We start from the raw sequence: 27,902 nt of genomic DNA on the forward strand, positions 1-27,902 counted from the left end.
GAAATTACAGACAGGCTTGAGATAAGTGTCAGACAGAACAGATGAAGCAAGCCCCTCAGCCATCTGAGAAACATTAATAATGTAAGATTGCAGAGACCAAATCTTTGTTAGGGATACGGGACGCCGGACGAAAACGGAGACCTTGGCGCCCCCTCGTGTTGCAAAAATAAACTCGCAACGTCTTTTATTTGGTTTGGTTTGGGGTGGTTTTTTTTTTTTTTTTTTTTTTTTGAAGTTGTAATCCTGGCTCTTGTCACTGAGCCTCAAAAAGCAATTGTTTTCCCAAATCATGTCAAGTCCTCTCCAGTCGATCTTTTCCCTCCCGTCAATAACGTTCAAGGACCCTATTTGAAAAACGACTCTCATTCATTCCTTCGTCATTCCCCACACATTCCATTCCAGAAAACTGGCAACCTCCCAACAACACACAGCCCACGGTCTCCCTCCTTGAAACGTGAACTTAAACAAACGGATTTTCGCCTCTCCTCTTCAAGCCGAGAGGATGAGCACGCCTTGACTACAAAGCTTAATTCCTTCCAGCAGTCTTTTCCCTTCTGCAACTTACTTGCCCCTGGCCATTTTTCACAACTTAACCACAATGCAGTCCTCTCTGCCCCTCCCCGACCCTGCTTGGGACCCATCTTCAGACCTGGCTAGTTAACCTGCTAAGCCATCTTTACAGTTAGTTACCAGGGAAGACTGGACCACAGCCGTAAATAATACACCTCAATATACAACAGCTCAGGCTTAATTCGGAGGCAGACTTTCATGGGATGGCCATCGGAAGAAAAAGTCTACACGTGGAGGGTTTGGGGGGAGACGGAGTTGGGAGGAGACGTCTCGGTGGCGGAACCTGATGGGAGCCGTGAAGTTTGTTTACTTGGATTTGCCCGCTGGCCCGATGCACACGGGGTCTGTTTGCACTTGAGCATCCAGCATCCGCTTCGGTCCCTGGAGGGAATACAAAAGAGGGTGGAGACCCGTCATATCACAGCCAGCGATCGCCAGTTAGGCAGCACTTTACGCCAGGTGCTGTCGCGGGCGTGGGCAAGAGAATGGTCTCCGCTGAGCTGCCCGAGTTCCATGCCTGTGCGTATTCCTTTCCAGCTTTGTGAAGTCTTGGACAAATGACTGAACTCTCTGTTTCCTCATCTTTAGAATAAAGGTGATGACATTTATCTCAGAGGGTTGTTCCAAGACAAAGCGAGTCCTGGCTTATGATGCGCTAAGAGCAGTACCTGGGGGTGGGAAGGCGGTGTAGAAGACAGTCCCCAGGTAGAGCTAATTTCCATCAACCCTCTGTTCACTTTCTAACCATACTGGCTGTTTACTCTGCTTACAAAACATCTCTGCAAAGTTTTCATGTAACACCAAGTAGGCTGCTTCCTATCGGAGTCCAAGCAGCAGGTATAGGAGGAGGAGAGGGGCCAGAATGAAGGCTGTCACCAGGAGGGCAAAGGTCACATGGGCCGCGCGGAGGGAGGCTGGGCTGGGCGGGGCTGAGGGCAGCTAGAAGCTCCTTTTCCGTAGGTGACGAGGTGGCAATGGTCCCCTGACTGGTGACAGGCCTGCTGCTAGCACTGCCCTCTCAGGAGAGGGATCAGGCAACCCCCCGGGAAACATGCCCAGCCTGGAAGCCCTCGGGGCTGGACTGGATCCTTGCAAAGTGGCAGGAAAGCCCTCCCTTCTTCACCACCACTGCTGGAGTCTCGTGACAACAGGAAGATGGAGGGACTAAGGCAGAAGCGTTTCTACCCCAAAGGGATGTTGCCATCATTAAAGAGGTGACGAATGCCAGGAAGCCTGGCCTCAGACAAAGGGCTCGGTGACGTGAACGAGACTTAGTGTCTACCCACCGCTCACCACCTCTGCAGGCATCACGGCGCCAAAGCGCCATCAGCTCTCCAAGGCGGTCGGAGACGTGTGCTGCCTATCTATTTGGCTGTGGCCCCTCTACGGCCGTTTCTGCACTGTAGCAGCAGAACAGTCCATGAAGGCTGTAAGCAAGGGCCCAGCATTTCCTCACTGAACAGTTTTAATAGCTTTCCTGCTCACGTAGGAGCGGGCCAGTACTCTGCGCAGCCCGCACAGCCGGCTGAGCTGCCCACTGCCCGAAACGGAGCTCCTTTTATCCGCCCCGCGCCAGCATCCCACCCGCCTGCATGCACCGGGCTCTCTGCCCCTGGGCCCCAGCAGGCGCTCAGGGTTTGTCTGGCAAAGGTCCGGCCACCTGGTGGCCAGCCAGCCGGTCGCCTTTGGAGGAGGGACCCACAGCCGGGGGCCCAAAAGCCCCGAGAGGGGAGGCGCCCCGACTACCCACCAGGCCCTTGAAGAAGCCCCCGAGAGACTGCCGCCGCTTCTCGGGTCTCTTCTGGGGCTTGTCCCCGTTCGGCAGCGAGTTCGCCTCCGCGACGGCCGGCTCCACGCCCGGGGCCAGCTCTTTGGCTTCCTGCTTGTCGCCCTTCTGCTTGTTGGTCTCCGCGGCGGCCTTCTTGCCCTTGGACGGGCCTTCTTTGCCCTTCTGGCCCGCAGCTGCCGCTTCCGGCTGTGGCGGAGCGACCACCTTCTCCGTGGGGTCCGAGGTCTAGAGCAAGTTCAAACAAAGTGCATTTTTAGTGGCGGCAAGACGACGCTCAGGAGCAGGTGAACAGATACGTTCAGACAGAGATGTTCAAAGGGTGGATGGTGTCTGTGTGCTCGTGAGTCCTGGGGGAGACGGAAAAAAGGAGAGATGTGTAAACACTTTCCGTGGTATGAAATCACAGTGGGGACATTTATTTACCAATCTGGTCATTCATTCATTGATGACTGCTTCCGTGGCAAGCATTTTTTACTCCTTCTTCTAGAACTAAAAACTGGGTTCTTCTTGGAGAACCCACTACTCTCGGGTTTATTCCCTGCGGTTTTCACACGCTAATTTCATCCTTGGACAAGGCCACGTGACCCAGACCTGGCCAACCAGAGCAGTGGGTATGATTGGGTTGCTGGGATTGGTTCAGACTGGCCAAACACAGCTAAACCTCAGCTGATCGCAAAGCTTTGCTAAACAAGCAAGAGAGAGGCCTGTTCCCTTTCCTTTGAGCCGGAAGCTGTGAAGATAAAAGCCTGGAGCTTCAGGAACTATCACCATTTCTAGGGAAAAAAAAATCTGCTTGAAAAAGAAACCCGGGGACACAGAGGAAAAGCAGAGATGAGAGCGGACGAGAGAGAAGGGGAGAAAGACCCCATGTGTCGTTGCCATTGCGTATGTCCTGGGATCTAGCTGTTCCTGAAGCCCCCTTTTCGAATGAGCCAGCTGTGAGAGGGTTTCTCCCACTTGCACCACGTGTGACTTTTCTTGGGTACGCCTCCTCGTCTCTACATGACTGTCTCCCTTAATCTCTGGTGTGACACTGCCATTTCATAAGACAGCAGTGAAAGAAGGCAGCTGTTTTATTTGTAGTTTTGATGGACATATTTTCCATGGTAAAGTGCAATGTTCGCAATCCTACTTGGTTCCTATGGTTTGGAGGGATGAGGCTGTAAAATCCAAAATTCTAGGTAAATTACAGACGACCAAAAATCTATTAGGAGGTCAAAGCCTTTTTCCCATAGTTTATTTGAACTGAAATGACACTGGGGGCCATACAGATAAAATAAAAACATGAAAGAGGCTAAGGATTAGGATAATCAAGCGGTGACTTTATCTCCCCACTTGCAAAAGGCTGACTTTATTTTTTGGGGGGCTCCAAAATCACTGTAGATGGTGATTTCAGCCATGAAATTAAAAGACACTTACTCCTTGGAAGGAAAGTTATGACCAACCTAGACAGCATATTCAAAAGCAGAGACATTACTTTGCCAACAAAGGTCCGTCTAGTCAAGGCTATGGTTTTTCCAGTGGTCATGTATGGATGTGAGAGTTGGACTATAAAGAAATCTGAGTGCCAAAGAATTGATGCTTTTGAACTGTGGTGTTGGAGAAGACTCTTGAGAGTCCCTTGGACTGCAAGGAGATCCAACTAGTCCATCCTAAATGAGATCAGTCCTGGGTGTTCATTGGAAGGACTGATGTTGAAGCTAAAACTCCAATACTTTGGCCACCCCATGTGAAGAGCTGACTCATTGGAAAAGACCCTGATGCTGGGAAAGATTGAAGGCAGGAGGAGAAGGGGACGACAGAGGATGAGATGGTTGGATGGCATCACCGACTCAATGGACATGAGTCTGAGTAAACTCTGGGAGTTGGTGATGGACAGGGAGGCCTGACGAGCTGTGGCTCATGGGGTTGCAAAGAGTCAGACACAACTGAGCGACTGAACTGAACTGAAAAGCAACCTAAGGCCGAAGAACTATTTCTCCAGTTTAAGAAAAACAGTTCAAGCAATGCTGGCCTAGATGTTGGGGAGACAGATTGGAGCAGGGGAGACTGTGGTGAGCTGAATGTCACATGCCTTGTTTAAAAGGGCAACAGCTGCTCAGATCCACCAAAGATATGACTAGATTATAGCTCGGCACTCTCAGATCTTCTAGATTTTTTCAGTGGAAACTTGAAATCGAATTATGGTAAATGCAAAATATGTTCGTTAAAAATACTGACAGCAGAAGCTTTAAAGCCCTGTTGATAGCAAACACCCAAGCACAATTATTCCTGCGGTCACAGTTGGCCCACTGTGCACACACGCGCAACTTGTGACTCATAAAGCTTAGGTCACAGATCTCTACGGCAAAGTGGTAGTTTTGATTCAGAAGGCAGAGAGTAATCATTTCTCATCAGTGGATCAAACACACCTCTTAGACGTGAGCAAGAAGACAGAGAAAAATTGCCGGGTCCTGAAGGCTTCCCCAGACTACAGCACCCCGGAGGAAGGGTTTCCTCGGAGCAAAGCCTCAGGCATCCAGGGCTCTCCGAGAAGCTGCTGTACAAGCACACCTCCAGAGTGTTTTTGTCGGATCCCAGCCCCCTAAGTTGTAGCAGATGCTAAGATGTCAAGTATGACAGGCACCCAGAGCAGACACTTGCCTTAGAAGGAGGCAGACATCCCAGCACGCTGCTCTGCAGAAAGGCAGAAACCAGTGACTCTGCCACCCCTGTTCCCACACCCCATTAAATGGCTTTGCCCCGTAGAGGATTTTAAGACACAGCAAGTGACTGAGAACTCAGTGTCTGGAGTCAAGACAACATGGCGTGGCTCTGGTTCATCACATCCTTGCTGTGTGACCGGGAATAAACGGTGTGATCTCTTGGCTTCCTCTTCTGGAAAGGAGTGAGAATACAGCAACGAAATCGCACCTCACGGCACTGCTAGGGCCGCAACAGCTGGTGACGGAAAGCCCCCGGAGGAGGGGGTGCCTGGATGCCAAACACACAGAGGGCAACTGTCTGGGCCTCTCTGGGAGTGAGGGCGTTCCAGGACACGGAACTTAACAGCTTCAAAACCAGGAAGTTACAATGTGCTCGGTCGAGCCTGACTCTGCGACCACATGGACTGGAGCCCGCCAGGCTGCTCCGTCCACGGGACTCTCCAGGCAAGAGGACTACTGGAGTGGGCTGCCACTTCCTCCTCCAGGGGAGCTTCCCGACCCAGGGATCGAACCCGGGTCTCTTGGGTCTCCTGCTTTTCACCACCATAGACTGGAGCCCGCCAGGCTGCTCCGTCCACGGGACTCTCCAGGCAAGAGGACTACTGGAGTGGGCTGCCACTTCCTCCTCCAGGGGTCTTCCCGACTCAGGGATCGAACCCGGGTCTCTTGGGTCTCCTGCATTGCAGGTGGATTCTTTATGACTAGCACCACCTGGGAAGCCCCCAAACCAGGAAAGTCCTGGGCAAACTGGGACGAATTGGTCCTCCTGGCTTAACACTCAGCGGTGACTTTGAGGGACGGTGGGTCCCAGTGCCAGGGACAGAGGAGGCGCTCAGGAAATCTTTGCTGGATCGGGTGCCCCCGTGTCTCACCGGCCTCGTCCTGGCCCTGTTCATTCTGCTGCAGCCACCAGGACCTCCTCTCCCTTGCACAAGCTGACTTGTGCAGAGCCTCCTCCTGGCTGCGCTGCAGCTGGGGTGTCTCGGGGCTTCAGAGGCCGTGTCTTTCCCATCAGGTCTCAGCTCGGTTGTGCTCCTTGGAGACGCAGCCCCAGCTGAGAGAGTCTGAGGAAGCCTGACCCCCTTCTTGGGGAACACTGCTGAGTTTTCTTTATATTTGGGATTTCTTTGCTCATGTGGAAGTGTTCGGACTCCCTCTGATAGAAGGGAAGCTCTGGAGGATAAGAGACCTCTGTGTCTTTTCCATTGCTCTATATCCAGCACCTCGCCTGACACATGGTCAGTCTGGAATGAATGGCCAGCAACTGGCCTTCCCAATGTTTCCAAAACAGTTCCCTTAGCTCATCACTCAGGTGTGAAGTGGGGAGTCCCCACAAACAGCTTTCCTTTGACACTGATTTTTTTTATAGAAGGGAGCTTTCAGTGGGTCATGTCTATTTACCACATGGTAATGCCATCCCTATTAGCTTAATTTAAAAAAAAAGCTTAGAAGCTAAATTCTGGAAACAATACATGACTGAGTCCTTTCCTTCAAAATGAGCTAAGAATTTGGACAGTGTATGATCGCTCTGTCGTGAAATGCAGAAGATTCAGAATCTTTGCTTAGGGTTTGACCCTATACATTCTGGAAACTTACAACAAAACTTATTCACATCTGAGTCATCTGAGTGTGTCCCCTCCTAGAACCCAGGGACGTTGGCAGGAAGCTGGAGGATAAGATCATCAGAAGGTCCCACTGGAAGCCAACCCAGGCTGGGAATGCCTTGTGCTGTTTGTGGAAGCATCAGTTAAGGCTTTTGTAACTCAGAGAGGGAGAATCTAAAAGGAGCAGAGAATGTCCACCCCTCCTCCTAAAATTAAACTAAGCATTTGTCATCTCCCAATACTACGCGCAGGTCTTCTCATCTCTGCATCCAAGACCCTGGGAACAGCGTTCTCTACACATTCCCAGGTGAGTGCAAGCAGAATGGCATTTCCAGCTCATTCAGGTTTCCAGTGACTACAGTCAGATTTTAGAATCAAAATGATGGGCATTACTGATTCATGATCAGATTCCAGACAACATGTACAGACATATGTAAATATGCCATAGCGAATAACAGAAGTTTATCATGTTTCCAAGACAGTCACCTTTGGGATTTTTAGTTCCAAGGGGGTCTAGAATATAGGTCTGGAGGAAGGGTGGGCATAGCAGTCAGTTAAAAAAGAAGGATAAAACCAATCTGAATGCCGTAAAAGGCAATATAGTCCATGTGGAAATGTGTAAGAGAAACCAACGATTACGGGAGCAGAGATAATAAATTATTCAGTAATTGCTGGAATGTGTGTGTGTCTGTGATACGAACAACATCACAGGGTAGTAATTTATCATCAGAAGCCATAGCCGTAATGAAACAGCAGCAAAAGCTATGACTTTATATGTTGGAGTCCTAATCCCCAGTGTGAAAGTGTGTGGAGTAAGGAAGAACTGGGTTGGCCAAACATTCGATCCTGTTTTTCTGTTAAGATATTACAGAAAAACCTGAATGAACTTTTCGGCCAGGCCTAATTGAGGTCGTTAGAATGGGGCCCTGATGCAACAGGATTAGTGTCTTTGTAGGAAGAGACACCAAAATGCTCCTTCTCTCTCCTCTCCATGGCGTCCTGTCGTGGCAGCTCATGCTGTTAGACAGCAGCTAAACCTCACTGACTCCCTCTAACCAGGAATCCTCTACCAGGAATGTTCTAAGTGCTTCACATGTATCAGTCAGTTCAGTTCAGTCGCTCAGTTGTGTCCGACTCTTTGCGACCCCATGAATCGCAGCGCGCTAGGCCTCCCTGTCCATCACCAACTCCCGGAGTTCACTCAGACTCATGTCCCTTGAGTCCGTGATGCCATCCAGCCATCTCATCCTCTGTCGTTCCCTTCTCCTCTTGCCCCCAATCCCTCCCAGCATCAGAGTCTTTTCTAATGAGTCAACTCTTTGCATGAGGTGGCCAAAGTCCTGGCTTCAGCTTTAGCATCATTACTTCTAAAGAAATCCCAGGGCTGATCTCCTTCAGAATGGACTGGCTGGATCTCCTTGCAGTCCAAGGGACTCTCAGGAGTCTTCTCCAACACCACAGTTTGAAAGCATCAATTCTTCAGCTCTCAGCCTTCTTCACAGTCCAACTCTCATGTCCATACATGACCACTGGAAAATCCATAGCCTTGCCTAGACTCTGTTGGCAAAGTAATGTCTCTGCTTTTGAATATGCTATCTAGGTTGCTCATAACTTTCCTTCCAAGGAGTCAGCGTCCTCTAATTTCATGGCTGAGTCACCATCACATGTATAGATTCATCTAAATATGACAGCCCTATAAAGCAGTACGTTTCCTGGCCCCATTATACAGACGAGGAAACTGAGGCCTGGAGGGATTTGGTAATTTGCCTTTAGTCACACAACCAGAATACAGCTGAGCCAGGATTCAAACCCAGGCAGTTTAAAGCCCGCAGCCCATACTCTTAACCATCTCTCCGTATTGCCAAAATTAGAAGAAGAATATTGATGACATTTTCTTGGAGGTGTCTTTCTAAGTTAAGAAAGAGTACAGATTATAAAATAAGATGCTGAGCATGAAATGATTCCACTGGGAAAAAAGGATATAGTTATAAAAACATAACTGTTTCTTTAGGATGGAGAAGCTGATAGAAGCAGCCCACATGACCCCATGCCTTTCACTCATCTATTCCAGAAATAGCTGCTACTATGTACCAGGCACCATGCAGTGTGATGAAAAAAAAAAATTTATAACAGGTCCCTGGTCCCTTCCTTGCTCCACAAGTGCTCCAGGCAGGGGTGGGACGGGGAAGGGGAGACAGGTGACTAACGGACAAATGAGTCACTGCAGCGTGTGATGAGCACCATGAAGCAGAGGCACGAGGTGCAGAGGCGAGGCTGGAAAGGGAGCTTGCAGATCACTTACTTGGTAGCTGGCGTCTTTGCCGTCTATTTCTTCAGAGTGGGTGATCCCTCCATCCCCTTTCACTGACTAAAATGACAAACAGACAATGGCCTTTCAGCGACCACGAGCACAGCAACAGGGAAAAAGCAAGGGGAGTTCTGAAATGGATGCCCTCAGTCATTCATCGCTGAGGTGCAAGGCCAAGATAAACGGAAGACCCATGAGAAACGCGCTGCTCATGAGGCATAATTTCCATGCCGTCTGTAACCAGAGTCCGGCTAAATTCAAGTGCTGGTCTCCAAAAACAACAATAAAGTCTTAAATCCTGAGATTGTGTTATTCTGCGGTAAATAAGTGATGATGAAAATACTGATGTTGGAACCAGAACATCAGAGAACACGCGGAATGTATGAGTAAGTGAAGAGTTAAACCGCTGGTAGCATTTCAGTGGGGGTGTCTCGCTGTAGTCCTTTTTGCCCCTTGTAGAGAGATGGGTTACGCTGAACGTTCTCTTTTCCGATGCTTAGCACCCTCGCCGTGGCCGGTGGCATCAGGGACGTGCTGAATGGGGTTGAAGTCACAGCTTTGGCTCCTTAAACCGACAATCTAAACTAGAGGCTCTACCAGCGTGATTCTGGCGCCAGCCGCATCAGCGTCTCCTGAGAGCTGTCCAGCCCAAAGGCCAGCGAGGATCTGCGCCCTGCGCACAGGTTAGACCCGTTCAGGTGGAAGCCAGCTCTCTCCTCCCTCTAGGCTTCCTGCGTCGCTCTACAAGCCCCGTCTCTTGAGAACAGTTAGCAGAGAAAAGGGTTCTTGGTTGTTATTTTGCTCCCTACAACCAGCTCCTTCAGGTCTCACCTAGAAGTTTGACCTCTTTGGGGTTCCTGGGGCCTCTAGAGTTCGGGCTGTGTTGTCAGTGACCCTCCTACTCACACACGCTCTATAGGGTCCTTTAGAACACAGCGCCCTGCCCTCACGAGCTGGCCGTTAGGGAATGCGGGAAGGCAGAAACCAGCCAAAGTGATTTTTAAGGAAAAGCTGATGGACATTAGGAGACATGCTGCATCCCCCTAGGACAGAGACTTTTAACTTCCCTAAATTGAATTGCTTCAATTGGCTACTGCTGGGTACTTGCCACTTGAAGACTGAGATCTGCCTTCTCTCTTCCCTTTGTTTCTAGCCTTTGGTGGGAGTTGGGGGGAGGGGGCCTTGGATTGAACCTGCGGGTTCCCTTGGCAGTAGTGGATATAGGCGGCCATCCTGAAAACAGACCCTCAGGATGCCAGGGAAATCACTGCGAAGAAGTTCAAAGTCTTTAAAAAAAGTAAAGGAGACTGCCCTCAGCTTTTTCATGATTGTCCTCTGCTGTTCATTTTGAGGTATAGTTTAGTAGTTAAGTTGCTAAGTCGTGTTGGACCCTTGCGACCCCATGGACTGTAGCCCGCCAGGCTCCTCTGTCCATGGGATTTCCCAGGCAAGAATACTGGAGTGGGTTGCCATTTCCTTCTCCAGAGGGTCTTCCCAACCCAGGGATCAAACCTGGGTCGCCTTTATCAACTGAGCTACCAAGCTGTACTTATGAAAAGGTAGCTGTATGGTGAGTGTTCTTGCCTGGAGAGTCCCAGGGACGGGGGAGCCTGGTGGGCTGCCGTCTATGGGGTCGCACAGAGTCGGACATGACTGAAGTGACTTAGCAGCAGCAGCAGGGTGAGTTTAGACAGAGTCTTGTTAAGTCTGTCTGCTGTCTCTTCAACATCAGCAGGTACTGACGATTACTTCCCTGCTCCCTCCCTCCCTCCCGTCTTCCTTTCCTCCCTCTCTCTCTGTCTCTCTCTCTCTTGCATTCTTTCCACCCCTTCTCTTTCCTCTCTGCAGAGCCCTCTTTCAGTGATAAATTAAAATAGTTCCTGTTGGGCTTTGTACTCAAAGGACTGTAACCACAGCAGCTTATTTTTCCCCCAGCTGTCAAAAATAACAGGCTTGCTGTTTAAAGAGATGAAAAAATCTGTTCAGAGACTATTTAGTACTTTAAAGAACAGTCTGAAGACTATTAAGTAATTTCGGAGATTTCCCAGTGTGATATTATTGAGCAACTTTCTTTACAGAGTTTATTTTTATTCATGGGAATCAAAGACGAAGCATCTCAGGGCCTGGATTCGCAACCAAGCCTTGCATGTTAATAAAATCACTTTTTAAATGTCTTTCATTGTGTCATGCATGACCATAGGTTCATTCTCAAAGAATGATTGAAGCATCTCCGATACACATCACTTATTCAAAATCCTAGTGGAAATGTTTGGTGGTCAGTTCCCATCTCTTTGAAAGGAATGCAAATGTATTTTGATAGAGATTTACTTCAACTGAAGTTGATATTTTAAAGAATAATTGGGATGACATTTTATTTTAGCGAGTACAATAGCCTGACTGTTTACTAAATCAGCCTCATTACAACAGATTCAAGGAACTGGATCTGCTAGAAAGCTCCAGGACGAACAAAGGTTTTGAGTCCAACCTTTGTGTTTTACCAAGAGGCTCACTTGAAACGGAACTGGACAATTCCGACAAAATGACACAGCCAATATAAATCTCATTTTAGTGGCAAGTACATTCAGAAAACTTGTGTCCAAGCTTTACAAAAGTCATGGATTAATTCTCCTATCTTTTGCTTTGTCATATTTTCAGGTAAGCCCAACACATAGAAATGATGTTTCCACAGAGAATATTAATAAGAAAGTCACAAAAGTGGGCCTTTGGCTGTTCTCTCTGCTTTTAAAGAAAACAGCTCCCAGAAGCACAGGAAGCATCACTAACATGCGAGTACCAGGGTGATCTTTAGAAGCAACGAAAGCCCACGTGTGCATTCTGCCTCTGCCAGTCACAGCTCTGCGACCTTGGGCAGGTCACTGAAACACAGAGTCTTCAATACCCCCGTGTGCACAGTGGGCCAGTAAGAGGGTTTGCGGGCAGGGATTCTGTGTTCTAAATGAGTTGATCCATGCACTGTGCTTGGCACAGGACTGGCCGCATAATTTGCATGCAATGAGCAAACGGTAGCTATTATTATTACTATTAATAGCTGAGACCTGCCAAGTGACTACAGAGTCCCCTTTCAGGGTAGGAAGGAATGCCAAGTCCCTGGTGAAGACAGGAATTGCCCAAAACAAATGCTACTTTAAAAAGCCTTTCCTTAAAGAACAACTTGGTATTCATATTTTAATACTCAGGGAGGAAGCCAAGATCAAAAACTTTGGCTAAAAAGACTCCTGTGTTTTGTTTTAGAATTAACCTTACAAACAAGTCTCTTTTTTTCCATGAGATAGTCCATGTCAGCAGGTTTTCTTAGACTTACTGCTGCTGCTGCTGCTGCTGCTAAGTCACTTCAGTTGTGTCTGACTCTGTGTGACCCCATAGACGGCAGCCCACCAGGCTCCCCCGTCCCTGGGATTCTCCAGGTAAGAACACTGGAGTGGGTTGCCATTTCCTTCTCCAATGCATGAAAGTGAAAAGTGAAAGTGAAGTCGCTCAGTCGCGTCTGACCCTCAGCGACCCCTTGGACTGCAGCCTTCCAGGCTCCTCTGTCCATGGGATTTTCCAGGTAAGAGTACTGGAGTGGGGTGCCATTGCCTTCTCCGTCTTAGACTTACTAGATTGATGCAATTAACAAAACCCCTCTGATTTCATGGCTGTCTCATTTAGGCATTTAATTTTCTCAGTATTAAAGTTTAAGAGTCTCTCTTATCTAAGCCTGAGATGGTTATTCCAACAGAGTTTCTTACAGAATCAATGGTCTAAAGAAAGAGACAAGAGGAGGATTAGAGGAAGCGCTGTGGCAACAGTGTGCGGGAGAAAGCACTTCTCAAGGGCAAGGTGTTACTAATATTGACAGAGTAGGAATCTACGTCTTTATACTTCCATCCACCACCTTTCTTGCCTGGAGAATCCCATGGATGGAGAAGCCTAGTAGGTTACAGTCCATGAGGTTGCCAAGAGTCAGATACGACTGAGTGACTTCACCTTCACCTCACCACCTTTCTGGTTTCATCTGCCCACCTGGTTTGTGGGTCACTTTGTAAAAAGACACGAGTGCTTCAGATAGCCAATTTCCTGGCACGCCGTTGAGTGAGCACACGTGGGCATCGCTTTCTATCTTAGCCATTCCTCGCAGTTGTCTCCAAAGTCTGCAGGAGCCCACGGGATCTTTGTGAACTGCTCCACCGACACGTGGCCGATGTGGGGCTAGGACTGACATGACTCTGCTTTCTTTCCCTTGAAATATAATCATGTGAAAATGATTTTCATGAAAGAATAATTTCTGGGAAAAAAGATCTCTTTAGAAATCAACTGGGCAATGCATTTATTAAAAAACAAACTCGACCAACAGGTACTTTGCCATGAGAGAGTGAAATGTGCTATTTCTGGAAGAAATTCAAGGGAAGCAAAGACTACAAAGCAGAGAATCAATGGTCAGATGAACTGACCCTGATTCCAAAATGAGGGTGATTATTTGTAATTGAGTTTCCTCTTCTATGACAGTCAGTTATTTTAAAAAAATTATTTATTTGTAATTAAAGGGATGCTTAAATTAAATTTACAATATTGGCTCATTACTAAATAGAAATATACTGTTTTATAATACACAGTAAAGTTTTATGATATTGTATATTTTATAATATTGGCTCATTACAATATTGGCTCGTTACTAAGGTCAATTAATATTAAAAACTATATTCTGCTAAAAATATCTGAATTCAGTTTAAAATATTTACTTATTCAGTTATAATGCTTAGGCACATACTCGAAAAAAATAAAAAAGAAAAATCCCATAGTGATGGGCCAGATGCTGTCTATCTTCAAGCCCTTAGACAAGATTTTTATTTTTCCTACAAAAATCCGAAGACTTTGGAAGCCGTGAAATGTTAACTGGAAGTGTTTCCTGAAACTAATTGCTAGTTGCCATCTTGCAGGAGTGTACTCCATGGGGATATTAACACCTGTGCAGAAAACAGGTTCTAACGATGTTCATGCAGTTTGGTGAAGCAGCTGAGACTGTGAGTGGAAGATACGTGGTGTGTGCTCCCTGAATGTGGCATAGACTTCAAAACAAATCTGGTTTATTTACCAGGTTTTGTTCTCCATGAGGATGGGGACCACATCTGTTTATGCTCATTGTTGCATCTCTGTTGCCTGCAGTATAGTGGGAGCTTAATGATATTTGCTGAGTAAGTGAATAAATGAAATGCACAAAGCTGGAAACAAACCAAACGTCCCTCAATAGAGCAAAGGTTCATCAGAACATGATAATGTAATGATAATTTAGTATATTTCCATATGGATATTTATATGTAATGATAATCCAGTATATTTATATATATTCAGTACCATCATGATAATTCAGTAATGTGAGTGAATTAGGATATCTGGAACTTTAGGGGAAACCCCAACCGTCATGGAAGCGTAGGGGTTCGAACATTAATAGGAGGCACTCATATTCAAATTCCCAGGTCTAACCTTTTAATGGGAAACAGGAAATGAGAATAATGGGCATTGTGAGACCGGATGCTATGAACTGACTGAGGGTCACTTGGGGGAAATTGTGTCCTTTTCTACCTCATCCGTATCCTGCAGAAAATCGATTCCAAAGAACTCTTATTTCCAATTTGTTCCCCTAACAGTTCAGACTTACAGTTTCTACTGCTACAAAACATCCCCAAACATCACCGAGTGGATGACTCCGGAGGATGAGCTTAAACATGGGCCCTCACTTGAATTCGAGGATGTGTTTGGAATGGCGGCAGTGGGTGGTTGAGAGGTCTTTCCATGCTTTGTCTGGAGTCCCTCATATCTTTCTCTCTTTTAAAGGAAGGGGTCTCATGTCAATTATTTGGAAGACAAAGTCATTCTGTTTGCCTTTCCTTTTTTTGTATCTCTCAGCTCCATCCAGAAATGAGAAAGCTGGATCACCCTCAGTGTTGTGATGAGTTATTTGGGGATCCCATTTGTAATTCAGATGGGTTGCCAGAAAGAGGCCAAATGTTCTTTTCCTTCCTGATGTAAACATTGATTTAAAAATCTCAAATCTCGAGGCCTCTTTTCAGTGCCAAACTGCAGAATGACTGGCCAGGAAGATGGATGGGGTCCCGGTCAAGCAGATTGCCCACTTCTTACTCCATGAGGATTCCCATCAACAATCTCTGACAGTGATTTTTAATATGCCTCATCTCCCACTGGAAAGGGTTTTGTTCTGTTTTGTTTTGTGGACTAGAAAGAATTCCTTAACAGGTTGAGCTTGTGAAATTAGAGAGTTGCTTTCTCAAAGGATTAAATTCCCAAATACTCCTGGAAATAAAGGCACACTATAATGAAATTCTTGCTTTTCATTAAAAGAGAATTAAACCAATGACCTTTTACATGTTTTGTGTTTTTTGTATTCCAAACGATTGGGGTTTGATTGCATTATATTATTTAAGTTCCTGGATGTTTAAATGTTTAATATACATAACTCTTCATAGACACCCAAAGATGTCTGCCCACATTCTTTCCATGCTATAGAAGTTAAGAAGGGCAAATTCACCAGCTAAATTAGACACTATTAGGAAACCGTCATTTCCTTTCATATCATATCCTGTCTGGAATTGTCTATAAACAGGCTTTGCCCAAATTTGTGTCACTCACACATCCCCTTCAAAAGTTTTCCAACATCAAAATATAAATTGAACTATTTATTACTCAATCCTTTAAAAACGCCTTATGTTCTTTATGGAAATAAACGTATTTTCAAAGGAAACTGCATATTATTATCATAACGAGGAAAGCAGAAATGCTTGCCAAAAACAGAAGGAAACTTTTAAAAATAAATAAAATCAAAAGTGAATAACACAATTTCCAGGTGGTTACTGTTGGCCGCCATGGCGCAGGGGCCTAGGCGACCTCTTCCTCTGTTGAGGAGGAAGTTAGCAGGGGTTAAGGGTTACTGGATGGCATCACCGACTCGATGCACATGAGTTTGGGTGGACTCCAGGAGCTGGTGATGGACAGGGAGGCCTGGCGTGCTGCGATTCATGGGGTCGCAAAGAGTCGGACACGACTGAGCGACTGAACTGAACTGAAGGGTTAAGGAAAATAAGCAACGAGGAGACATTCTCTGTGATTGAATCAGCAGGACGAAAGGGGACTTTCTCTGCACGACTGGTGTTTAGTTGGCATTCCTCCCACGCTACCTAGAGCCCTGGCTGACCACCTGCCTTGGGCTCCTGGGTCTCAGGAGCTGGTGCGGGCCTCTCAGTTGCCCTGAACCGGAAGCAGAGCTTACCATCTGTCTGAGGAGCGCCATCAGGGAGGGCCTCGAGGCTCTGCGTTCTTCTCTCCTGGGCGTTTCTTGTGCAGGCTCAGGTGTGCGCGCTCCTTCTTCGCTGAGATCCACTGTTCGTAAGGCTGATTCTACTTCCTCGGGCTTTACAGCCTCTACTGGTGACTCACACACCACCTGGATTGTTCCGCCAGGTGATAAGACGGGGGGGGGGGGTAAGAAACCCACCCCCAGACATGTTTTATAAAGTGGGGTCCTGGTTGTCCCCTCACCCACATGGTTGCTGCAGATGGGAGCCTAGAGCCATTTCTACACGGGCACGTGGTCAGGAAGTAACCCGCCACACCACGTGCTCTCCAAAGACGTGGGTTCAGAAGAGGCAAACTTCCTGCCCGGTGAAGCCACGAGCTTTGGCTGAGGACGCCCTTTTAAGAAAGGCCCTTCAGGGCACATTCAGCACCTTTTTCACTCTATTAGACCCTATTAGACTTGGGCTCCCGTAGAGAGTCACACCCGGCTTATGTGAAAATCGGGCGTCACCATTTGCTTAAGAGTCCGAACCTGAGGACGGTGGCGGACGGTTCCCACTGCACAGCCTAGCTGCCCACCGCTGGAGAGAAACCACCCTCCTTGCGGAAAGGACGGCGGGAAGCCCTCTCTCTCATGGCCTTGGCTTCCTCATACCATTTCCCACTCCTCAGACGAGCCATTTGCTCCTGTTGCTTAACTGGAGTTCCTGCTCTCGGAAGCAGGGTGAACGCTGAGGTCCGCACGGTCCTCAGCGAGCTGTCTGAGCGGTTGGCCTGCAGTGGGGCTGCCGTGGGGCTGAGACAGGAGCCCTGCCCTTAGACAACTCACCCGAGCCCCCAACTCACCTGAGCCCTGATTCCAGACCTGTCTGTCTCCATCGCCTCCCTCCCTCCCTCTGCGCTGTGCTCCTTACACCTGGGGTGGCTTTTGTGTTTCATTTGTCCTGGCAACAGGACGGGGCTAACTGGCCTGGAGAGAGTTTCATAGCTTCCTTCTTGTTTCCGCAGGCAGGGGTTGGCAAACTTCTACCAAATTCTTCCCAGAGTCTGCTTGGGGATGGCCCCTGAGCTAAGAATAGATTCTACATTTTTAAAGGGTTGGAAAATTTGTTTAAAAAGATGAAAAAATTGGCAACGGAAACTCTATGTAGCCGGCAAAATCTGAAACATTCACTATCTGGCCCTTTCCACAAACGCTTGCCATCTCTGCCTCGGAGAGAAGTCTCTAGAGCGAACGGCATCTTTGCATTTGTTTTGGCTGGTACCAGACCCCTAGCGTCCTCCAAATTCTTTTCTTGCTGTTAGGGTTGAGCTGGGGAGGCGGGGAATAAAGTCATTTCCAGAAACACAGCATGATTGTGGAGAAAATATTTTCCTTTCTTCACACAGAAAATATCACTGGTTTGTAAATAACCCAAATGATCTGAATTGAGAAGGACCCTTCATTCCATATTGTCAGTTGAAGCAAGAAGGCATCCATCAGCAAATCAACGTACAGACACATCCTAAAACAGGGCAATTAAATCATAGCACTCTCTCCCCACCTTCCATTTCTTAAGGTATTGACAAGTTCCAGCATTTCCTCTTTGTAAACTAAGATCTAGGTTGGGAAATTATAAAGTCAAAAGTCCCAGAATGCAAGGTAGGTGACGTCAGCATGGACTGACCAGGGGTAAGACAAAAAGGAGGGGACTGTGGCAAACGAAAGTTAAGTTGTCCCATCAAAAGATGTTAAGAGACCAAAAGTACTGAGCTGGCCAACAAACCATGTTTGTAACGAGGTTTCTGCTGCTGGGATGCTGAACTTTGACCCAGGCCTGTCTTTAGGAAACCAGGCACTGACCAGGGCCAAGTAAGAGACTGGACTGGCGGTCAAGTGCGGCCCTGGATTTCTACATCCGGGACTGATTTAATCCAGTTTCATTTCTGTAAGATAAGTTCCAGCTGAAGCGCTGGCAGTCTGCTACAGAGACTGAGTGCAGCGTCCAGCACCAGCCAGCCTGGGCCTAAATCTAGACTCTGCCCCTTCCAGGGGCTCTAATCCAAGGTTCCCACTCAACGTCCCCGCACCTCGGTTTTCTCATTTCTTGATGGGGATAGTACAACACATCAGAGAATTAAATCAGGCAACATATTTAAAGTTCTTAGAACTGTGCCTGACACACAGCAAGCATTCAGTTGATACCGGTGGTCGTCACTTTGAGAGTGTGGGCATGAATTATCTGGACTCACCCACCATGCACCAATCCATTGTTTAGAAAAGATATCAACAACTATCTCTTGTTATGTCAGATGTGCAAGGTATTTTTAATATGTTACCTCAGTAAAGGATTACTGAGTTACTCAAGAAAGCTCAGTCTAGTCTACAGAGGAAGCATCTGAATGAGTGAGTGCCAGAGCCAATATCATACCAGCAGGTAACTGGCCATCTCAGTGAGGGTGGAGCTGTTCACCAGTAACCAGATATCCAACAGTGTCTTAACAAATAACAGTATGGAACAGGATGTTATGGGGTTGGCTTGGAGGCTTCACAAAGTTTCCAAGAACCTGGGCTCTTGCTACCCTCTGCCACTCTCGGCTTTCCACCCTTTTATTTGCTACCTCATGGGCATAAAGTAGCTGCCACAGTCTCAGGCATCACATCCTCAACCCAATGTCCTAAGAAGGAAGGAAGGTCACAACCAAAACGTTTCTCCAAGTGAATTTCTGCATTTTGATCCTCTAACTCAGAGTACATCTCATTGGCCAAACGTAGGTCACATCCTTATCCCTAGATTAATTTTTGCTGAAGAAAATGGGATTTGGTTTAGACAAATCACAACCAAAGACTTGGGGCTGTGGTAGTGACCAAGCTTACCTAAGGTCAAGGGGAAAAGGGTGCAGGAATGAGAACGGCCGTTAGGTAGGTAATGAGCAGAGACTAACTCACTGACTCTGGGTTTAGAACTCTTGTGTGGTTGAAGCAGCAAGTAACCTGTGTGCGCGCGCGCACGTGTGTGTGTGTGTGTGTGTAGGGATGAGAGGGACAATTACTCATATGATAAAATGACCATATGGCAATAACTTTGTAAAGCAACTTTGAGTGGAAATGGTTTCTTGTTGGGCCTTTTCAAATGTCAAGAGGTGTCAACTTATAAATCCTAGCCCACAGTCCCTTCTTCAACACACAACTATTTCAGTAGGGAAAGAAAAAGAGACTTTTAAAGACTCTCATTAGCTTTGAAGTCAGGCCAAGAAGTTGGCTTTCAGCAGCCAAGGGGAAAAAAAGACCCATTAACATCCAGTGTGGGAATCTAGAAGGATCTGAGCTGAGTGAGGATCTCATTCACATATGCAGACATGAGAATTTGATTTTTATTTGGATAGTTTTCTGATTTCTTTCCAGGCCAGAGCTTTGGGAAAAAAACGCTATTCCTTATTCAGAGTATATGACTGCCTCCGAACATTTTAATTCCGGGTGTGATGGGGAAAACCAGATTTGCACTGTATTTTAGAATTAAATCTCCTTTGCTTGATTTCAACTGTTGTTCAGTTGCTAAGTCGTGTCCAATGTTGGGCAACCCCACGGTCTGTAGCTCACCAGGCTTCTCTGTCCATAAGGTCATGTCCAGGCAGGCATACTGGTGTGGGGTGCCATTTCCTTCTGCACGGGATCTTCCTAGGCCAGGGACTGAACCCACATCATCTGCACTGGCAGGTGGATTCTTTATCACTGCGCTACCAGGGAGCCCTTGACTTCAGCAGGGCATGTCCCATGTTGCATGAAGATGGCTGGCTGGTACAGTTAACACAGACAATACACACTTCAGCAACAGGCCTCTAATACTACCACCACTACTGAGTCGCTTCAGTCGTGTCCGACACTGTGTGGCCCCACAGACGGCAGCCCACCAGGCTCCCCCATCCCTGGGATTCTCCAGGCAGCAACACTGGAGTGGGTTGCCATTTCCTTCTCCATGCCTCTAATATTATACCATATTTACTCTTAAAATTTGGTTTCATAGTTTTTACTAGAGCTATGAGTTTCAGAAAGTGATTTATATCAAAATAGGTTACCTCCACTTAAACTTCACCTATGCCATGATAATATTGATAATATTGACAATTTTTATTTTAGAATTTTTTTAGATTCTTTCTGATTTGATTCATAACCTGTCATATATAACCTGTTATTTGATTGCAAAGATACTGTAGTGATTTTACTTTTATACCCAACTCACAGCTGATACACAGCATAAGTGAGGGGGGAAAAGGGATTTTTGCTCTTGAAAACCCCTGGCACTGGGGCTTGGTTGTTACTGCAACACGACCTGGTGATGCTGACTAATAAAGCATGCGAACCCATTTAAGTCAATGAAAAGAACAAATTCCAGGACATGCAGGGTTGCTGCTGGACGGGTCTCTCTCCTTTATTCTGCACTGGCTGACGTGCTGTTGAAAATCTGAGAAAGTAGCCAGGCCAGGAAGGCTGAGCCAAGGGAGAGCATGAGGGCAACAAACTCCACTTTCTTTTCCTCCAGGTAGAGCTGGGTGTGCTCTCACTTGCAGCTGACAAGTTCCTCACTAAGAGAAAAACAGCAGAACTACCTGCTCCGCTGATCTTGGAGCTTCTTGGGAAGGAAAGCTTTCCTCCCCTCATGAGTTAGAACACGACCTCAGGTTAACCAGTGTTCCAGATGTTTTCAGATTATAATGAAAGGATTCAATATTCTCAATATTAATCGGGATGAATAAAAACTTTCCCCTGATAGAACCAGAGGTTTATTCTATGAAAAGAGTTCATTGGTTTCAAAAACGTTATTTTTCTTTTCATGAAACAATTTGAAATCACTGCTCTTTGATTTGCTCTGGTTGATAGATCAGTTTTGGGAACTCATGGTGGAGATATTTTCTAAAAGTAAATTCAACCACATTTTAGCCTTAAGGAGTTGCGAGTGAAAGGGCTCTTGGAATACGTCCCGTTCTGAAAGTCTAGAGGACAGTCCATTGCTTTGACTAACGCCACCTCTTTTACTCAGGAGAAGCAAATTAAACTGATTAACTGTTTTTCATACATCTTCACTCCATGTGGACACTGAGTCAGCCGGGAGGTGTGTAATTTCACAAGGAAACAGAAACCCTGATCACTGGGAAGCGCCCACTTCCCGATGTTACCATGTGCACTGACGTTCCTGCAGGGGGCGATAAACTCCCTGCGAAAGGCCCTGAGATGGCTCCACTCTGCCCTCGCGGCCTGAAAGCAGCGATAGGCTGGGCAAAGGCAGGCAGGCGTCTGTGTTCTAATAAAACTTTATCTATAAACGCGGAAATTTGAATTTTGTATAATTTTCATATATCACAAAATAGTATTTTTCCGATTTTTCTTTTCCAACCATTCACAATGTAAGAACCATTCTTACTTAGCTTGTGGGTCATACAAACACAGGTCATGGGCTAGATTTGGCCCGTGGACTGCAGTTTGCCAACCCCTGAATTACTGAGTTCTTTTGTGTTTCAGGCATGATTCATATAATTCTCACAAGAATCCTTACGAGGGGTGAGTCATATTATTACGGCCATTTAAGAGGTGAGTAAACTGAGGTCCAAAAGGTAGCAGAGCCTGGGGGTGACGAGGCCAAGATCACAACATATTTGCCATATTCTTTTCAACTAGTAGTCAATTAGGAGATGAAATGTGGAATCTTAAAATGAGAACATTATTGGTGGGGCTAAGCAACTGAAAGCATTTTAAAATGCTTTTTTATTTTCTTGACAAAATATTTTGCGTTTCCTTGAGTCTCTGTCTGATTTTGCGTTATATCTTTTGGTGCCAATCATCTAGCTCTAATTCATGTTTTTCTGTGTCTAAATTTCACAGCAGAAAGTGAGACACTTCATATTTGCCAGTTAGAGATTCACCCTGCATTTGCATATGCAAGCTGCAAGAGACACGGGATTCCTCGGATAGGATTCCTACACACAGGCATACAAAAAGACGCTTCATTTCAAAAAACATGGAACTTGGAAGCTAACAGATGCTTTGGATTTAACCTGCAGCTTTTAAATTTAAAGTTCCTGGGAAGAAGACTCATGGAGTTCCCCCTTGTAGGGTGCTGAAATGGAGAGTTAGATTTTTCTAGAAAATAGCCAGTAAACTCATGAGAATTTTCTGGAGTTACAAGAGTCCTGAGCTTTACAAGCTAGTAAGTTTGGCTCCAAAAAGGGGGAGGGAGAAGGGGAAGGGAGGGAGAGAGAAGGAAGGGAGAAGGAAGACAGGAAGGAGGGAGGGAGGAAAGAGAAAGAAGCAACGGCAGCGACAAAGCAGATTCCGAAGCTGTCTCGCCCAGCGAGAATCACGACACAGCCATTCCAATTTTCACTCCACATCACAGTCGGCATTTCTGGACATATTTGGATTTTCGACTTCTGCTCAGTTCCAGCAATTAAATAAAAGTGAAAACACAAGCCCCGTCCATGGCAAGCAAACAAGAGACATCTCGGAAGAGCCAAACACATTTTGCTTTGGTAAAATGATAGCAATCAGTTTCTTTCTTAAGGAGTTGTGAACTTACGTAGCCCACTTATAACATTTTTTTCCAAAGACTGCACTTCTTTTAGAGCAGACAGCTGCTGCTTTGGGTCTGACACTCTTGAGGCCAATTTGTTCATCTCCCTGGAAGATGTTTTGAAATGATACATTTGTGTGATGGCTTACACAGAGCCATCTTCTTAGACATGAATGCACTGTCTTGAAAGTCTTGACCATCACTCTTGGAAATTAAAGCCCCCAAAGAGAGTGAGGCTCAACTTGTGTCTGTCAAGTGTAGACCCATGGAGTCAGCTCTCCTGCCCGAGAGAATGTCTCACAGCATCTACTGCAGCAATGTGCTCTGATGCCTGGTGCAGCTACCTGTCCTGGGCACCACCCACGGTTAGGAGAGAATCTAGGTTGCCATGGAAATAAAAGCGAAAGAGCAATCCAAGTAAAATGAAGCAGAGGGCGCAGCATCATGTCCCTTAAGGAAGGAGTGAGATGCTCTTAGGGTGAGTAGACTCTTTCAGCCCCTAAATGGTAACAAATGCTAAAAATGCATGCTCTGATTCTGCATTTTATCTGCATCGATTCAATGGGCGTTACAACTATTGATGCAAAGTCATTCCCCCATGGTCACTAATCACGTGAAAGGGTGAAAGAGTCTACAGAGGGTGAATCACACTTGAAGCATGCAAGAACCCACAACCCCAGAGCTGACGTGCCCAGGGGTCCATCACGCCAGAGATGAACATGGAATGATTCTGTCATTTCGCGTGTAACTTACATTCTCCTCTGCACCTGTGGGGACTGAATCCTCTTTAACTGACTAAAGGGAAGACAGAAACAAAAGCAAGAGTTAGGATGTTACCAAAACCAGGCCTAACAGCTTTCTGTGCCATTTTTGGACATTGCTTATGCACACCTTGTTCCAAGATGAACTTAAACGAGGTTCATACAAATATAAACAGTGTAAATTAAGTGATGTATCTTAAAATGCAATGAAGGAACAATAAGCATACAGACGCAACCTGGATACAAATGGAGTGATGAGGGGATGCTACACGAAACACAAATGGCAGCGCTGGCTGCGGGCAAGTATTAATAACACGTCTGCCTTGACAGTTCCGATCTGTCACACGAGACACTCACTGTTAGGTAAGATGCACGAGCTGCTCGGGAAAATTCTGGTCATATGTCCAGAGCAATCCAGCCTGTGATCCTCTGAGAGGAAGCAGGCACTGATGTCATAAGCAGGGTCCTCAGCCTTATCCTGATGGTCGGGCAGTGGCCAGCATCTGAAGCTGCTTCTTACCAGCCTTCGATGTGGGCCAAGGTCATTGTGCCAAAGAATAATCGGGTTAAAATACTTCTATGGAGGGCCAGAAGGCTGGGGTCCAACATATCCAGCTTCCAATCCTGTTAATTCCTGCAGTAAGGCTAGCATCTCGGTCCTGCCCCAGATAGGAGCGGTATTACCAAATTCTATCACAGGTCAATGTCACAGTCACCCTATAGGTTTGCCAAGCTCCAACTCGAGAGTTCGTCTTTGCATATTTCTTGCAGTTGTTTTGACGCATTTTGAGGTGGATGGGTGGTGGTTACAGGCCACTGCGAGACTCACTTGTCAGAGCTGGATTCTCTTCCCAGAAAAGTAAGCTTGAACAAAATATTTCACAAAGAACTCCAGGGTGTTCATAGACCCTTGCATCTCTTCTCTTGGACGCCAGGGCAGGAACTCTTTCTCCGTCGGTGTTTACGTATTTATTTCTCTCTGCCTGTGCTGGGTCTCCGTTGCTGCCCCCGGCTTCTCTCCGTTGCTGCCCCTGGCTTCTCTCCAGTCGCGGCGAGCAGGGCCTGCTCTCAGTTGCTGGCCAGGACTTCTTACTGCGGTGGCTTCTCTTGTTGCGGCTCGTGAGCTTCAGCAGCTGTGGGACGTGGGCTCAGAGGCTTGGCTCCTGGGCTCCAGATCACAGGCTCAACAGTTGTGACGCACGGGCTTAGTTGCTCCGAGGCACGTGAGATCTTCAGGGACTGATCTCCTGCATCGGCAGGGGGATTCTTTACCACTGAGCCATCAAGGGAGCCCCATCTATGTCTATTTTGCCCCAAGCCCTGCCTTTATTTTTACCTTGAAAACATGCAGTGTGTGAGAGAGAAAGGATCTGACATTTACAAACATATCCTCTTTATTTGGCGCTTTGTAAACATTATCTGACTTTAAGTAGTCCCAAGCGGTCAGTATGCTGATCTTCACTTACACAGCAAGAAACAAAGTTCAGAGAGCTGGAGTCACTTGTTTAGGATGATAAAACCAGAAAATGATGGAAATGGTTCCAAAAGCCAGTTTTCCCCCCTGTCATGATGATTTGAAGGATCAGAAACATTTTTTGGTAACTGTGTGAGCTTCTTTCTCTTCTACCAGAACTTTCTCTCTAGATGAGATCTTCAGATTTGACCACTAATTTTTACTTATCTTTTTCTCACACTGAAGCTTACCTGAGCACAGAAAAATGTCCCTAAAATGGATTGTGGGTTTTCTGGAAGCTCCTGATTGTTGGAAAATCATAGAACATTCAGAAGCAATGGCCAGTAGTGTAGCTGCCTTGGAACCACACCCCTTCTTCCCAAGACCACGCGGGTACTGTTTAATCCTATGCAAAGGCAAAGAATTAAATGACATTTTAAGCAGACTGCCTTCAACCTGACCCACAAAAGTTTCAAGAGTCAATATACTGTGTACACTGAGCTGAAAAGCCCTCCCTCCATGTGAGAACAGCACTGCTGGCTTGCCAGGCTCTCTCTGCTGCCCGGGGCATTGGAAGGAGACTGGTTTGTGCGCTGGTTTCCTGTGTTGGGAAAGCTCTTGGCCGTTGACGGCTCACTGTTTTCCAGAGGAAGCTGAGAGCTGAGTGCAGGCGAGGCTGAGATGCGGAAGGGACGCCTCCGGACAGTGAGGTTTCCATGATCTTCATCACGGCTCCACTCGTCCCGATCCTGCTCATGTTTCGGGAGTTGGCTTTTTAAGTATTGTCTGTTCCGAAAGATATGGCTGTCTCTTACTTTAAAGCTATACTACCCAGCAAAACACTCCTTATGTTGGGAATTAGTCCAGTGGACCATTTCTCAAAGTAATCTGCATACTGTTTTCACAATTCTTGACCTGTCCGTGTACATCTGTATTTACTTGATATTTTTCTTTAAGTTGACTATCTTTTCACTTAAACAAATGTATTTTAAAAGAAAATAGCTTGACATGAACGTCATATCAACGTCCTCCCTGTAACCAGAAGAACGTATTAAAACCACTGCAATGCGTAACGGTGCTCATTAAATTCTAATTATTTTTAAGTCTTTGTTAAAAAGAGAGATCATCAAGTGTAAACACAGTAAAAAATGCTTCTTAAAACCAGGAAGAGATCTTATAGTTAATGTCACCAGAGGAAATGGAGTAGAATGGAAAGAAGATAACTCTGCATTACATGATGGATTAACTGTTTAGAGCTGTCTCCAGGAGCCATCCAAAACCAGCTTGCACTTTCCTGTACAGTTGTACACTGGCTTACGGGCCTAACCTTCAAGCTGGGGAAAGCTGAAACATCCGGTAAGAAGAAGGACCCCAGATTGGGTAATGAGACACCAGGTTTTTGTTGCCCTTTAGGGTCTGACACACGTACGGCAACCTGCTCAGAACCCAAGTCCTGAGCGTCTTGGACTGTGGAGTCAGGTTCAAATTCACTGTTGTAGCTGTGCAACCTTGGGCAAGTCAACCACATCTCTCTCAGCCTCAGTTCACACACCAAAAGTGGGCGCTTGGATGGTTGTTCTGAGGAATACACACAATACAGCCTGTGAAGGGAGAGTCGTGCCTGAGGCAGAGCTGAGACTCATCTACATCTGGGGGCTGGGGTCCGGCCACCGGGCAGCTCCTCCCAGGGCAGATGTCAGGACCTTCCTTTCCACGGGCGCCAGAGACACCGCGAGGTGTATGTAGCAGGGTAAGAACAACTTGAACTATGTTGCAATGAGGTTCAGGTGTCCACAGTCTTTTCTAGGAGTGAGGGGGTACGGGAGGAGCAGAAATAAAAATTTTAAGAAATGGGAAGAGATCTCATCCGTGGAAGTAAGGACTCTGGGGAGCCAGCATCCTGCAAGGGTCGTTTTGGGGAGGATGCTGGTGGTTGGAGAGCCCCTTATCCAACCCAGCTTAGCTGCCCTCGGGCTGGGTGTGCCCTGGGGCAAAGAGGGCTGCATGGGTGCCAAGGGTGTCTCTCTGCCCCGAGCAGCTGCTCCCGGAGCTGAGCTTCCCAAAGAGAGTTTTCTCCACCGCCTCTCGAGTGGCAGGGGAGCGGCGGCAGGCTCCGAGGACATCAGCAAAGCGTCGGGTAAGGTGTCGGGGACCTCCTCCTCGGTGGCTCTGGGGGCGGAGGTGTGGTTTGTGAGCGATCACCAGGAGGAGCACAGAGAGGCCTCAACCGAGCCACGACCACCTTTCTCACAGTCCTAGAACTACCCGGACGGCGTGAGTCGGCGTGTGCACTGGCGTGCTCCAGGGTGTGGAAATGGCCGGCGCGAGGGCGAGGGGTGTGGAGCGCCTAGCACAGCGCCTGCACGGACCACGCGCTCGATGAGTGGAGGGGCTTTCGCGCGTGCGGGGGGCAGGGGCGTCATCTAGGCCCACCTGACCTACTTCAGGCTTGTCTTAGGGAATCTCCCTACATTGTCGATGGGAACGTGTACTGGGGCAGCCACTATGGAAAAGAGTGTGGAGCTTCCTCAAAAACTAAAAACAGGGTTGTTATATGACCCAGGAATCCCGCTCCTGGGCATATATGCAGACAAAATTCTAATTCAAAAAGATATATGCACCCTAATTCACAGAAGCACTATTCACAATAGTCAAGACATGGAAGAAATCTAAACGTCCATCAACAGATGAATGGATAAAGACGATGCAGTGCACACACACTCACACACGCACACACTCACACACACACACATGCACACACACGCACACACACACACACGACACGCACACACACGCACACACACTCACACATGCACTCTCACACACACACAACACACACACACGCACTCACACGCACAC

At 47.0% G+C, this 27,902-nt stretch overlaps 1 protein-coding gene across 1 annotated transcript in view; it reads right to left on the bottom strand.

The window, feature by feature from the left end:
- Nucleotides 1-283: 283 nt before the first annotated feature.
- BCAS1 (brain enriched myelin associated protein 1) overlaps nucleotides 284-27,902 on the bottom strand; it is a 95,917-nt gene continuing 68,298 nt past the window's right edge. The window contains exons 9-13 of the mRNA XM_068986842.1: nucleotides 23,583-23,624; nucleotides 16,259-16,432; nucleotides 8,971-9,036; nucleotides 2,321-2,584; nucleotides 284-951 (exon numbers count right to left, since the gene is read on the bottom strand). Of these exons, the coding sequence (XP_068842943.1) occupies nucleotides 877-951; nucleotides 2,321-2,584; nucleotides 8,971-9,036; nucleotides 16,259-16,432; nucleotides 23,583-23,624 (621 nt within the window). The 3' untranslated portion in view covers nucleotides 284-876. The remainder of the gene's footprint in view (nucleotides 952-2,320; nucleotides 2,585-8,970; nucleotides 9,037-16,258; nucleotides 16,433-23,582; nucleotides 23,625-27,902) is intronic.

This window comes from Capricornis sumatraensis, chromosome 15 (assembly GCF_032405125.1).
Source record: "Capricornis sumatraensis isolate serow.1 chromosome 15, serow.2, whole genome shotgun sequence".
Taxonomy (NCBI): domain Eukaryota; kingdom Metazoa; phylum Chordata; class Mammalia; order Artiodactyla; family Bovidae; genus Capricornis; species Capricornis sumatraensis.